This window comes from Ranitomeya variabilis, chromosome 6 (assembly GCF_051348905.1).
Source record: "Ranitomeya variabilis isolate aRanVar5 chromosome 6, aRanVar5.hap1, whole genome shotgun sequence".
Taxonomy (NCBI): domain Eukaryota; kingdom Metazoa; phylum Chordata; class Amphibia; order Anura; family Dendrobatidae; genus Ranitomeya; species Ranitomeya variabilis.
In genome coordinates this window covers 140912056-140927753 of record NC_135237.1, presented here as the reverse complement: position 1 = coordinate 140927753, position 15698 = coordinate 140912056, and the positions used below count along the sequence as shown (strand labels likewise).

The 15698-nt window shown below is 42.3% G+C and overlaps 1 protein-coding gene across 7 annotated transcripts in view; it reads right to left on the bottom strand.

Annotated features, from left to right (window-relative positions):
- The window catches only part of MYRIP (myosin VIIA and Rab interacting protein), a 1107682-nt gene that overhangs the window by 213981 nt on the left and 878003 nt on the right, over positions 1 to 15698 (bottom strand). For all 7 annotated transcript variants that reach the window (XM_077269059.1, XM_077269058.1, XM_077269060.1 and 4 more), the window contains one exon: positions 11328 to 11425. In XM_077269059.1, coding sequence (XP_077125174.1) covers positions 11328 to 11425 — 98 coding nt within the window. The remainder of the gene's footprint in view (positions 1 to 11327; positions 11426 to 15698) is intronic.

The window sequence follows — 15698 nt, the reverse complement described above, 5'->3', positions numbered from 1 at the left end:
TGAAAGGAAGAGAACTCTCCCTGCTGTTAGCATTCAATGCCATGGCTAAATTTGTATAAGGCCAAGCAAAGACTTATATGACTAATGCATATAACAACCTATAAGAAGTGCAATAGAGAAAGGGTAAGAATCAGTAGCATAGTTACTGGGAAAGGGGATGGGAGCAGAGGGGATGGTCGCCCCTGACTTGAAGAGACCACTCAGAGCGTTCGGCTACTTTCACACTTGCGTTTTTAGCAATCAGTCATTTTGTGCAAAAAACGGATCCTGCAAATGTGCCCGCAGGATGCGTTTTTTTCCCATAGACTTGTATTAGCGATGGATCGTGATGGATGGCCATACGTCGCGTTCATCGTGCAACAGATCCGTCATGTTTCGGTGGACCATTGTCACGAAAAAACGTTCAAGGGAACGTTTTTTCGTTCGTCACGTCCTCCATTTTCTACTGCGCATGCGCAGACGAAACTCCACCCCCTCCTCCCCGGACTTCAGAATGGGCAGCGGATGCATTGAAAAACTGCATTCGCCTCCCACGTCATACACAAATTTCACAACGTGGGTCGGTACGTCGGCCCGACGCTTAGCGATGGACCCATACCGACGCAAGTGTGAAAGTAGCCTTAACTGTATGAGCTGCACACGCTGATACAGTTAAGCGCTGTGGTAGAGCAGGGAGACATGGCATTTATGCACTACTAGATGGTGGCCCGATTCTAACTCATTGGGTATTCTAGAATATGTATGTATGTAGATTTATGAAGATTTCCAAGTAGTATATTGCACAGCCACGTAGTATATAGCACAGCCACGTAGTATATAGCACAGCCCACGTAGTATATAGCACAGCCCACGTAGTATATAGCACAGCCCACCCAGTATATAACACAGCCAACGTAGTATATAACACAGCCCACACAGTATATAAGACAGCCCACGCAGTACATAACACAGCCCACGTAGTATATAGCATAGCCCACGTAGTATATAGCACCACCCACGTAGTATATAACCCAGCCACATAGTATATTGCACAGCCACATAGTATATAGCACAGCCCATGTAGTATATAGCACAGCGACGCAGTATATAATAGCCCACGCAGTATATAACACAGCCCATGCAGTACATAACACAGCCCACGCAGTATATAACATAGCCCATGTAGTATATAGCAATGTGAGCACCATATCCCTGTTAAAAAAACAATTAAAATAAAAAATAGTTATATACTCACCTTCCGTCTGCCACCGGATCCAGCCCAGGCCTTTAGCGATGCTCCTCGCAACGCTCTGTTCCCAGTGATGCTTTGCAGCAATAACACGTGATGATGTAGCGGTCTCGCGAGACCGCTACGTCATCTCCGGTCATTGCCGCAATGCATTCTTGGGACCGGACCGTCGCGAGGAACGGGACAGGCTGCCGCGGACGCCGGAAGGTGAGAATATAATGATTTTTTTTATTATTATTTTTAACATTATATGTTTTTACTATTGATGCTGCATAGGCAGCATCCATAGTAAAAATTTGGTCACACAGGGTTAAAGGCAGCGTTAATGGACTGTGTTACACCGCGTTAACGGACTGCTAAAACCCTATGTGTCCGCAGACTGGAGGGGAGTATGGAGGGGGCACTGACTTGAGGGGAGTAGGGAGGGGCCAATTCGCGGCCGGACTATGCCTGTCGCTGATCGGTCGCGGCCAGCCGGCCGCGACCAATCAGCGACCCGGGATTTCCGCGACAGACAGACAGACAAACAGACGGAAGTGGACCTTAGACAATTATATATATAGATCACTCATAATTCTGCAGGTCGTAGGTGCTTTGGGCCCGAGGCTTGCAGAATAGCAAGATAATGCAAATAATGCACTGGACCAGTCCCAAGTAGAACGATGTGATGACGTGCATGCCCTGTCGCAAGGACAACACAATTTCGGCCTGCTCACGCCTTACCATTTTTTGAGTGCCAGGATCCAGGGTTAGGTGAGTATGTGATGTTTTTATTTTAATAGTACTTGTGAGGTAACTGTGTGGGCTACTATTGAGGGCCATCATACCAAATTGGGGCTACTGTGAGGGCCATTATACAGCAGTGAGGGCTACGGTGGAGATCATCATACAGTGTAGGGGCTTTTGTAGGGCCATCATACAGTATGGAGGTTACTAAAGGGGGTAATCATATAGCATGGGGGCATCACACAGTATGGGACATCATACAGTGTTGGGTGCATTAAACTGTGCATAGGGCAACTGTGGGCCCATTTTTCTATGCATAGAAGAGCTGTGGGCCCATCATACTGTGAATATGGGGAGTTGTGATCTCATCTTAATATGCATAGGTGAGCTGTGGGCCCACCATACTGTGTATAGGGGATCTTTGCACCCACCATACTGTGTATTGGTGGGCTGTGGCTTCATCACACTGTCTATAGGGGAGCTGTGGGCCCATCACACTGTGCATAGGGGTGCAGTGGTGGCACCGCACTTTGCATAGGGGAACTATAGGGGCATCACAATTTGTATAGGAGAGCAGAAGTGGCATCACATTGTGCATAGGGGAGCTCTTGGGGCATCACACTATGTATAGGGGAGCTCTGGTCGACATCACACATGGTATGGCAAGCTCTGAAACATCATAATATACATATGAGAGCTGTAAATGGGGACTCAGAGGAAATTATTAAATGTTAAATGTGCATTATTATTATAGGGGCACACAGGATATTGTGACAGTCAGATGTGGACACAGAGGACATTATTACATTTTGCTTCGCAAAATATTGGCATTGTTTTCGAGGGCACTTGCACAAGGCATTAATACTATCTAAGGATCAATTTTACCATCTAGACAGCATAAAAGACATTTTACTTTGTAAGGTGCACAATGGTGGATATTACAATTTACACTAAGAGGAGCACTGCCTTTGTGCCACACCGCAATAATAGAGACACATATGGCAGCAGTAGGGTCAGCATTGGGAAAAGGAGTTTGTGCAGGTTGGGAATAGGCGCTGGAAATGTGAGAAGTCAAATGCATATTTGCTGTAAACTCTGCAGAGAAGTCCTGGCTGGAAGAAGTTGTTATGTTGTTCTGAGCTAGATGGAAATATGGGAAAAGTGCACGACTATTGGAGAGAATGTCACTTGTAATTCACTATCAATATCCGTACGGTAATCTCTTAGGCCAGTCTCACACGTCCAGATAATTCCGGTACCGGAGTTATCCGTGTCCGTGTGTCCGTGTGCTCATGTGGCACATCAGTGTGGCACACGTGCGGCAGCCGTGTGCCGCCCGTGTGCCGATTGGGTACCACACGGACCATGCAGGAGACAGTGCTACAGTAAGCACTGTCCCCTGCTTTGGGTGCTGAAGCCGCCATTCATTTCTTCTCTCCAGCAGCATTTGCTGGAGAGAAGGAATGAAAAATCATTGTTTTTTTATTTTTTTGCGGTTGAAATAAAGTTCCCGGCAACTTTATTTCAACCACAAAAAAAATAAAAAAACAATGATTTTTCATTCCTTCCCTCCAGCGAATGCTGCTGGAGAGAAGAAATGAATTGCGGCTTCAGCACCACAAGCTGGGGGGACAGCGCTTACTGTAGCGCTGTCTCCTGCACGGCACATAGACTGCACACGGACAGCATCCGTGTGTGGTACGTGTTTTACACGGACCCATTGACTTTAATGGGTCCGTGTGATCCGTGCGCTCCCATGAACACTGACATGTCTCCGTGTTTTTCAAACAGACACAGTCCGTGAAAACACGCTGACATGTGCAGAGACACATTGATTTTAATGTGTCTACGTGAGTCAGTGTCTCCGGTACGTGACAAAACTGTCACCACACGTACCGGAGCCACTGACGTGTGAAACAGGCCTTAGGCAGGGTTCACATCACACTTGCCCCAAAGTTCAGTGGATACGTCGGGGCTTACGTCCAGACACCAACAAAACAGGATTCAGGCATATGCCTTTAAGTATGATGATACAATCTGAGTCAAATTGTGCTCTGTCATACATCATTTTTGTCTGTATATGCCTAGTTGAGAAGCACAGAAAGATGTAGTCAACTTTTTTTTGGCGGTTGAGACGGAGCCACTGAATTTAGTGATGTAAATTGATGTGAACTACCACTATATAGTCACTGTATGGCAGTAATTTCAGTATTGGTCTTTGTGTAGAGACTTATTTTCAGTAACAGCATGGTCATCTTCTGACTAGTTCCTCTATACCTACGATTAGAGTGCACCATGTTTACCTTGTTAGGGGACCACTAAGTCATTTTGATGCCCCTCTGGCACTCCTGCTTTGAACCCCTAGCTACACCTCTGCTAAGAATAAAGCATATATGTGCTCAGACCAATTAAATGAATAGCAAAGATACACGGTAAAAGGAGCGCTAAGGATCAGAAGTTAAAACGATGAATCTTTATTCCACTACGTGTTTCAATGGACAACGCCATCTTCATCAGGTGGCAAACCTGATGCCACCTGATGAAGACGGCATTGTCCATTGAAACCCGTAGTGGAATAAAGATTCATCATTTTAACTTCTGATCCTTAGCGCTCTTTTGACCGTGTTTGTTTGCTATTCATTCATCCTTCCCCTTTCTGAGGGTACACGGCTGGTGCTGGATCCACCACTTTCAACAGTTTCTACCTTTGACCGGCTCACATCGCTCCTAAGACCGCTATCACCACTCTTAACTTCAGACCAATTAAATGACACCACTGCAGCATAAAATGCCTCTCTGTGCAATATACATGTAAACCTCAGAAAAGTTTAAAGGAAACTTCTGCCCTATCTCACGGCAGCTTGAAGTAGTGACAGCTACTCTAGTACCTATGATGTGTCATTTTGTTTTGTAGTTGATACAGTGGGGAAAAAAGTATTTAGTCAGCCAACAATTGTGCAAGTTCTCCCACTTAAAAAGAAGAGAGAGGCCTGTAATTGACATCATTGGTAGACAACAACTATGAGGGTCAAAATGAGAAAATAAATCCAGAAAAATCACCTTGTCTCATTTGACAAGATTTATTTTTCAAATTATAGTGGAAAATAAGTATTTGGTCACCTAAAAACATGCAAGATTTCTGGATCTCACAGACCTGTAACTTCTTTTTTAAGATGCTCCTCTGTCCTCCACTCATTACCTGTAGTAATGGCACCTATTTGAACTTGTTATCAGTATAAAAGACACCTGTCCACAATCTCAAACAGTCACACTCAAAACTCCACTATGGTGAAGACCAAAGAGCTGTCGAAGGACACAGAAACAAAATTGTAGCCCTGCACCAGGCTGGGAAGACTGAATTTGCAATAGGCAAGCAGCTTGGTGTGATGAAATAAACTGTGGGAGTAATAATAAGAAAATGGAAGACATACATGACCACGGATAATTTCCCTCGATCTGGGGCTCCACGCAAGATCTCACCCCATAGGGTCAAAATGATCACAAGAATGGTGAGCAAATATCCCTGAACCACACAGTGGGACCTAGTGAACAACCTGCATAGAGCTGAGACCACCGTAACAAAGGCTACCATCAGTTCCACACTACGCCACCAGGAACTCAGATTCTGCAGTGCCAAACGTGTCCCCCTGCTTAAGCCAGTACATGTCCGGGCCCGTCTGAAGTTTGCTAGAGAACATTTGGATTATCCAGAAGAGTATTGGGAAAATATCATATGGTCTGATGAAACCAAAGTAGTAAAGGCATTGAAGATAAAACGTGGATGGGTCTTTCAGCATGCTAATGATCCCAAGCACACCACCAGAGCAATGAAGGAGTGGCTTCGTAAGAAGGATAGGAAGGTCCTGGAGTGGCCTAGCCAGTCTCCAGATCTCAACCACTTAGAAAACCTTTGAAGGGAGTTGAAAGTCCGTGTTGCCCTGTGACAGGCCCAAAACATCACTGCTCTACAAAAGATCTGCATTGAAAAATGGGCCAACATACCACCAACAGTGTGTACCAACCTTGTGAAGGCTTACAGAAAATGTTTGACCCTCTGTCATTGCCAACAAAGAATATATAAACAAAATATTGAGATTAACTTTTGTTAACCCCTTAACGACTGCCGATATGCCATTTAACGGCGGCAATTAAGGATACATAAACCAGAGTGCGGCTTTTTTACGGCACTGAGGTTTAAGTGTATAGCGCCCCGCAGTGTCAGAATTTCTCCAAGGTCTTGGCTACCGGGAGTAGCTGAGACCCCAGAGAACATGATTCGGGTCTGTTTTTACTGACCCAAGTGTTGTGATCACCGTTATTAGGCTGGTGTCACACACAACGTATAAAAAAAAAAAATCGGTCTGTTTTACACGGATGACAATCGCACAAATGTTTCATGAACAGTGATCCATGTGCAGAGCGAGGATGCAATTTTTTCTCCAAAAAATATATATATACAGTGCCTACAAGTAGTATTCAACCCCCTGCAGATTTAGCAGGTTTACACATTTGGAATTAACTTGGCATTGTGACATTTGGACTGTAGGTCAGACTGGAAGTGTGAAATGCACTGCAGCAAAAAAGAATGTTACTTCTTTGTTTGTTTGTTTTTTTAAATTGGGAAAAGTTTTTTCAGAGGGTCATTTATTATTCAACCCCTCAACCCACCAGAATTCTGTTTGGTTCCCCTAAAGTATTAAGAAGTAGTTCAGGCACAAAGAACAATGAGCTTCACATGTTTGGATTAATTATAACTTTTTCCAGCCTTTTCTCACTATTTAAGACCCTCCCCAAACTTGTGAACAGCACTCAAACATGGTCAACATGGGAAAGACAAAGGAGCATTCCAAGGCCATCAGAGACAAGATCGTGGAGGGTCACAAGGCTGGCAAGGGGTACAAAACCCTTTCCAAGGAGTTGGGCCTACCTGTCTCCACTGTTGGGAGCATCATCCGGAAGTGGAAGGCTTATGGAACTACTGTTAGCCTTCCACGGCCTGGATAGCCTTTGAAAGTTTCCTCCCGTGCCGAGGCCAGGCTTGTCCGAAGAGTCAAGGCTAACCCAAGGACAACAAGGAAGGAGCTCCGGGAAGATCTCATGGCAGTGGGGACATTGGTTTCAGTCAATAAGTCAATACCATAAGTAACGTACTCCACCGCAATGGTCTCCGTTCCAGACGAGCCCGTAAGGTACCTTAACTTTCAAAGCGTCATGTCAAGGCTCGTCTACAGTTTGCTCATGATCACTTGGAGGACTCTGAGACTGACTGGTTCAAGGTTCTCTGGTCTGATGAGACCAAGATCGAGATCTTTGGTGCCAACCACACACGTGACGTTTGGAGACTGGATGCCACTGCATATGACCCCAAGAATACCATCCCTACAGTCAAGCATGGTGGTGGCAGCATCATGCTGTGGGGCTGTTTCTCAGCCAAGGGGCCTGGCCATCTGGTCCGCATCCATGGGAAGATGGATAGCACGGCCTACCTGGAGATTTTGGCCAAGAACCTCCGCTCCTCCATCAAGGATCTTAAGATGGGTCATCATTTCATCTTCCAACAAGACAACGACCAAAAGCACACAGCCAAGAAAACCAAGGCCTGGTTCAAGAGGCAAAAAATCAAGGTGTTGCAGTGGCCTAGTCAGTCTCCTGACCTTAACCCAATTGAAAACTTGTGGAAGTAGCTCAAGATTAAAGTCCACATGAGACACCCAAAGAACCTAGATAACTTGGAGAAGATCTGCATGGAGGAGTGGGCCAAGATAACTCCAGAGACCTGTGCCGGCCTGATCAGGTCTTATAAAAGACGATTATTAGCTGTAATTGCAAACAAAGGTTATTCCACAAAATATTAAACCTAGGGGTTGAATAATAATTGACCCACACTTTTATGTTTAAAATTTATAAAAATTTAACTGAGCAACAAAACTTTTTGGTTTGTAAGATTTATGCATCTGTTAATAAATCCTGCTCTTGTTTGAAGTTTGAAGGCTCTAACTTATTTGCATCTTATTAAACCTGCTAAATCTGCAGGGGGTTGAATACTACTTGTAGGCACTGTATATGTCAGTGAATCACACCTATATATATTTATATTTAATATAGAGCTAGATAGCAGAAAAGCCGGTAATTCAATTGTCGGCTTTCCCTAAATCACTACCGAACCCATCAGGATATGAGACATGGTTTACATACAGTAAACCATTTGATATATCTGTTAGATTTTTACATATCCCTCACTAATAATGTTAGAAGTGTTTGTGTGTAAAATTTGGGAGCTGTGTTAAAGGGTTCATTCACGGAAAAAACTGGCGTGGGCTCCCGCGCAATTTTCTTCACCAGAGAGGGAAAGCCAGTGACTGAGGCCAGATATTAATAGCCTAGAGAGGGACCATGGTTATTGCCCCCCCTGGCTAAAAACATCTGCCACCAGCCAAACCAGAAAAGGCGCATCTGTAAGATGTGCCTATTCTGGCACTTAGCCTCTCTCTTCCCACTGCCCTGTGGCATTGGCATATGTGGTAATAAGGGGTTAATGTCACCTTGCTATTGTAAGGTGACATTAAGCCTGGTTAATAATGGAGAGGTGTCAATAAGACACCTATCCATTATTAATCCAATAGTAGGAAAGAGATAAAAATACACACACACATTAAGAATAAAGTATTTTAATGAAAGAAAGAAACACACAGGTTTTTTAATATCTTTATTGTACGCTCAATCCAAAGCGAAGCCCTCGTTCTTCTGTTAAAAAAAAACAAAATGAAAAACAATAATATCCCATACCTGTCTGCCGTCAAAGAAGCTCCGCCCCCTGGCAGCATGAACTCATTTGAACTGTAGCGTGGGATAGTTTCTAAATATTTTCCCTTTTGTTATATTGACACCCCAAAGTCACTTCAAATGCGAGGTGGTCCCTAAAAAAATGGTTTTGTAAATTTTGTTGGAAAAATTAGAAATTGCTGGTCAACTTTTAACTCTTATAACTTCCTAACAAAAACCTTTTTTGTTTGCAAAAGTGTGCTGATGTAAAGTAGACACATGGCAAATGTTATTTATTATGTATTTTGTGTGATACCACTCTATGATTTATGGGCATAAAAATTCAAAGTTTGCAAAATTTTCAAAATGTTTGCCATGTTTCCACTTTTTTCATAAATAAACACAAGTCATATCGAAGAAATTTTACCTCTAACATGAAGTACAATATGTCACGAAAAAACAGTCTCAGAATCAGTGGGTTCCGTTGAGGCATTCCAGAGTTATTACCACATAAATTGACAGTGGTCAGAATTGTAAAAATTGGCTTGGTCATCAAGCACAAAATTGGCTCTGTAACTAAGGAGTTAATTACCAAATACTGATTTTCCACCATAATTTGAAAAATAAATCTTGCCACATCAGACAAGGTGATTTTCTGGATTTGTTTCCCCATTTTGACTCACATAGTTGTGGTCTACCTATGATGTCAATTACTACAGGCCTCTCTCATCTTTTTTAAGTGGGAGAACTTGCACAATTGGTGGCTGACTAAATACTTTTTTTCCCCACTGTATATATATATATATATATATATATATATATATATATATATATATATATATATATATATTTGGATGAGGGACATATTTATCAGGATGAAGATGGGGATGTCCAGTCCAAATCTTGCAAAGGGGCTCATCAGATTCTAGTTACGTCACTGCTGCTGATGGGTACTGGATGAGCTGACTAGATATTTTTTTTGCCCCCTGTACATATCATCACTATTTATCAGCATGACCCAAGCGTTGCTCGAGCAATGATGTGCAAGGTTTGTAGTCATCAATATTTGTGGACTGTCTACCAGCTTCCCCACCAGTCATGATTGACAGCTTGCTTTGTATGTACAGTACAGAGAGAAAGCTGTCAATTTGGGGCCAAGAGGGCAGTGGTGGCCTGCAGCTCATGAATACAAGGTCTCCTTTGCTCCGCTTGTACTATAGCTGATAAACAGTCATAGACCAAAGTGACACATCGCTGCAATCATTGAGCCTGGTTATGCTTTCGCTTAGATGGGATTTAATAAAACCGGTGACAGATTCCCTTTAATTGCTGAGATAATTTGTAACAAGATAAAAGTTTGTCTGTCCCAGCTGTTAGCAATTTGTTTTCCAAGACATAAGCGATAACATATAGTATGGTTTCTTCATACAGGCTAGAATAGTTTACTAAAGAAAATAATTTTCCAAAAATAGTAGTATATATTACCTTTTTGTACACCTGCAATTAACTCCTTAAAGGGTTGGTTCAGTACCTAAAACATCCTTTATAAATATCTATATTTGCACTTTAACCAATTTTGCAATTTGCTTTATTATAAAATACACTTTTCCCTATCTATTTATTCCTTAAATGTGTCGTTTTCGCTTCACTTCCTGTGACGTTTCGTTTCAGAGGAGTGTCAAACAGGACGTCACCTGAGGCTGGGGCTGCACTCACTCCCTGCAGAGTCTATCACCCCTCCTAGAACAGAACATCATCAGGGGGCAGTGCTGCAGTTACTGTACTTACTGCAGTTTCTTGCATCGCCGTCCCCTGTGAAGAAGTCTTGGGTTCATGGTGATAGAAGGTGCGGAAGAGGTGAGTTCAGTGTTAGCACTCTGCTACCTTCTCCGGGGTGAAGTGTGCCACAGCCTTTATCACCACTCCTTAATGATAACTCGTTTGAGTGCAGTGCTAAAAGCTGTGGGTTGTACTGGTGTCACTCACTGTTGCTATCTTCGCCACCTGACGATCTATTCTTTCACAGTTTTAGAAGCTACAGCGGCAAAGGTAGAAGCAGAGTGCAGGAGGGTCAGCGGTCACATCTCTCACATCTTCTATCACTATGGATCCAGGATGTCGTCAGAGGGTGACTATGCAGGAAACTGTAGTAAGTAACTGCAGCGCTGCCTCCTGATGACATCTTATTCCAGGAGGGGCAGTAGACACTGCAGAGAGAATTGACATGACAGGCGGCATGAGAACCTTTAGCAGGCCCTTGGCTGTCATGGCAACCCATTGGAACCCTGTGACTGCATCACGTGGGAGCCGATGGGTATCTGAATTAAAACCCAAGCCGAATCAAGGAACTTAATTGCTGCTGTGAGTGATTCACTGCAGCATTTAAAAGGTTAACAGCAGCGATCAGCGGTAGAACGGATTGCTACTGGTAAAAGATAATGCCAGCTATGTAATACAGCCAGTATCTGCCCTCTGCTCCTCAGCTCAACCCAAGCAACTCGACATACTACATGACGTATATATACCCACCACAAACAACCTGATATATTAGATGAAATATATATACAGTACATAATGCAGTATTAAGAGATTAAAAGGCAAAGAGACTTACCAAGCTATCACTGTAAGATTCAGCCTTGGCAATCGCTTCTTCTACAGCTTCTTCTGCCACACGTAAGGCCACTGAGAGCGTGTCCATCATACTATGTCCTGAAAGTCATAAGATATATTTATAAATATTAGCTTTCGAAGCTTCATATATTTCCAGCCCGTGTTTCTAGCTTTATAGATACCTACTGTTTGGAAGGCATATACCGTAAATACAGTAAAGCACAATGGGGAAGAATTAATAAAACTGTCAGATTTTTAGACAGTGTACACTTAAAGGAGTTTTCCCAAGAAAAAGTGTCAAGTGAAATTTGTAAATCTGTTATTGTAATGCCCAGGTTGTGTTTCTGGAGACATGAGCTGGTAAGTTTTGCAGGTTCTCATTGCTACTGAAATACCAAACATGTGGACACTAAATGAGGTGTAGGCACACTGTCGGGCTCAGAAGGTAGGGGGGTATTTGGATTTGGAAGCTCAGAATTTGCTGGATTTCTTTTGGGAGGCAAGGAGAAACAGCACTCTTCCAGAGACTTTGTGCTATCAGTAAAATAATAGCCCCTATATTTCCATTGACAGATGACTGACCTGAATGGGGACTGAGTTGAAGCTTTTTTTGGGAACATTTTACATAATATTTGGGATCATGTTTATCCTGCGCTCCATGCTGAGCACTTAAATTGGAGTTTCCATCAAAATCTCTGAGTGACATGATACTGATGAAACCCCGAAAAATTTAATCACTATAAGGCAGCAGAATAACTTTGGACTCTGTCTAGACTCTGTTCAGCATTGTCTTTCTTTTCAGAAATGTACAAAACTGTGGTCGACCATGCTTTTATGCACACCTAAAAAGACGAGCACCGCCTGATCACAGGTCCTACAGTGTCCACAGTGCCTCCATTTGCCTATAGGAAATCTTCAGCTGGGGGTTCCATCTGAATCATGTATTTCAGTGATTTACACGGAAACTCTGGTGTAAGCATTCAGTGCAGAACGCAGGATAAATGTAAGCCAAGCCTTACTGCGCCCTTTGAGGTCTCCATCAAAAACTCCGAATGACGTGATTCAGATGAAATCCCTGACTGATCCATTCAATTTAATGAGGAAGCAGAGTTACTCTGGACTCTGTCTGGACTCTGTTCAGTGGTGCCTTTCTTTTCAGAAGTGCACAAAACTGGCGGATTGTGCTTTCATGCACACCTAAAAAGACGGACACCGCTGGATCATAGTCCAGATGACATCCATTTGTCTCATTATAGGGAAATCTCCTCTGGGGGTTCCATCTAAATCATATATTTCAGAGATTTACATAAAATAAAACCCATGTAAGCGATCAGCGTAGAGTGCAGGATAAATGTGAGCAAGCTTTACTGCGGTCTTTGGGTGTCAGAATGAACAAATCAACAGCAGGTGAAGAACTGATTATATTTTTTTTCTGCCATTGCTCATGTGGCATAAGTGACTAGAGGACTTTATTTTTCGAGTAGATGCCATTACAGCGATACCAGATTATATTTTTTTTTATATTTGGCTGCTGTCACACACTAAAATACGCTTTTTTTTTGCAAAATAAAGTTTTTGCATTGCCATATTTTGAGAGCAACAATTTTTCCAGATTTCTGCCGACAGAGTGATGTGATGACTTGTTTTTTTGCGGTACAAGTTGCGTTTACATTGGTACCATTTTCGGGCACATAACATTTTTTGATCGCTTTGTATTCTGATTTTTGTGGGGCTGAATGAACAAAAAACAGCAGTTCAGGAATTATTTTTGGTTTTTTATGCTGTTCACCATATGGTAAAAGTTGTAAGACAGCTTTATTTTTTCGGGTCAGTATGATTAAAGTAGTACCACATTTATATAATTTTTTATTATTGTTTTTCTGGTTTAACACAATAAAAAAAAATTATAGCAAAAATAATTGTTTTTGCATTGCTATATTCTGAAAGCTATAACTTTTTATTTCTCCACTGATTGAGTTGTAAGGCGGCCTGTTTTTGTGGGACAAGATGCTGTTTTCACTGAAGTTCACTGATGGAATTAAATAGTGTGATAGTTTTATAGATTGCGGCGATACCAAATATAAGCCTTTTTTTGTTAATTTTGTTTACATAGATATACCTATTTATTGATTTAATTTTTTTTAACTTTTTTTTATTTATTTTATGATTTTTTAACAATATTTTAACAATTTTTTTCTTTTACTTTTTTGCTTGGTCCCTTTATTTGGTCTAACAGGCTTGCCGTAGCTGGCTGACCCCGACATCATCATGATGACCACGCATAGCCATGGGAATAATCGGGCCCTCACAATTATGTCAAGGGGGCGCCAATCTGAAGAGAGAGTGATCCTTGTCTCTCTTCTAGCCTTCTAAATGCTAAAATTGTATAAATCGCGGAATTTAGACGGTCAAATGGCCCAGGGCGGTGCAGGCACCAATCCTGGTAATGACAGCTAAATCTCGGCTATGACTTAAGTATAGCTCCCAGCAGCTTTCGTATGGGCACAGCTTCTGTGATCTTCATGATGTAAACTTACGTCAAATGTCGGGAAGGGGTCAAAGAGTATACAGCATTTAAAATCTTATTTCATAAATCAACAGTACATATGGAAATAAGCAACTCTGTAATACATCTTATACACACGTGGTCAAAATTGTTGGTACCCCTCATTTAATGACAGAAAAAACCCACAATGGTCACAGAAATAACTTGAATCTGACAAAAGTAGTAATAAATAAATGTACAGTGTGTGTGTAAAGTCATGGTGCACTTTTGACCAATCACTGGAAACAAATAAAAAACTATAGAAATGTGAAATCTGCTCCAAATAAAAGAAAAACTCTCCCAGTTTCATACCTATTCAGTGCAGTTTGATGTGGGCTCCATTTGTTGCCCTAGTGGATATAGAAAGACACGCCTGAGCACTCACCGGTCCTGGAGTCAAAGATTCCTTTATTAAATATCCATGTACATCTTCACGGCACGGGGGAACAAGGCAGTGTAAGGAGTGTGCAGGAGGAGACGACGGCTGTTTCACGCTTCACACAGCGCTTCTACGGGTCCATTTGTTGCCCTACACACATCCAAACGGTGAAGTTCTTGCCACACACGGGTAAGGATGTCTGGTGTAACAGAGCGAATAACGTCTGTGATTCTATGTTTTAAGTGATTAATGTCATTGATACGTTCAATGTACACTTGTTGCTTCACATAACTCCACAAGTAAAAGTTTAAGGGTGTCAGATCCGGGGATCGTGGTGGCCATGGCTTGACAGAACCCCTGCCTATCCATTGCCGGGGGAATGTTCTATCCAGAAACTCACGAACAATGGTGGCATAGTGTGGAGGAGCGCCGTCCTGTTGAAATATGACACCGTCTGGAAATTGTGGCACTGCATACAATTCCAACATGTCAAGATACAGTACAGACCAAAAGTTTGGACACACCTTCTCATTTAAAGATTTTTCTGTATTTTCATGACTATGAAAATTGTACATTCACACTGAAGGCATCAAAACTATGAATTAACACATGTGGAATTATATACTTAACAAAAAAGTGTGAAACAACTGAAATTATGTCTTATATTCTAGGTTCTTCAAAGTAGCCACCTTTTGCTTTGATGACTTTTTTGCACACTCTTGGCATTTTCTTGATGAGCTTCAAGAGGTAGTCACCGGGAATGGTTTTCACTTCACAGGGGTGCCCTGTCAGGTTTAATAAGTGGGATTTCTTGCCTTATAAATGAGGTTGAGACCATCAGTTGTGTTGTGCAGAAGTCTGGTGGATACACAGTTGATAGTCCTACTGAATAGACTGTTAGAATTTGTATTATGGCAAGAAAAAAATCAGCTAAGTAAAGAAAAACGAATGGCCATCATTACTTTAAAAAATGAAGGTCAATCAGTCCGAAAAATTGGGAAAACTTTGAAAGTGTCCCCAAGTGCAGTAGCAAAAACCATCAAGCTCTACAAAGAAACTGGCTCACATGAGGACTGCCCCAGGAAAGGAAGACCAAGAGTCACCTCTGCTTTTGAGGGTAAGTTTATCCGAGTCACCAGCCTCCGAAATCGCAGGTTAACAGCAGCTCAGATTAGAGACCAGGTCAATGCCACACAGAGTTCTAGCAGCAGACACATCTCTACAACAACTGTTAAGAGGAGACTTTGTGCAGCAGGCCTTCATGGTAAAATAGCTGCTAGGAAACCACTGCTAAGGACAGGCAACAAGCAGAAGAGACTTGTTTGGGCTAAAGAACACAAGGAATGGACATTAGACCAGTGGAAATCTGTGCTTTGGTCTGATGAGTCCAAATTTGAGATCTTTGGTTCCAACCACCGTGTCTTTGTGCGACGCAGAAAAGGTGAACA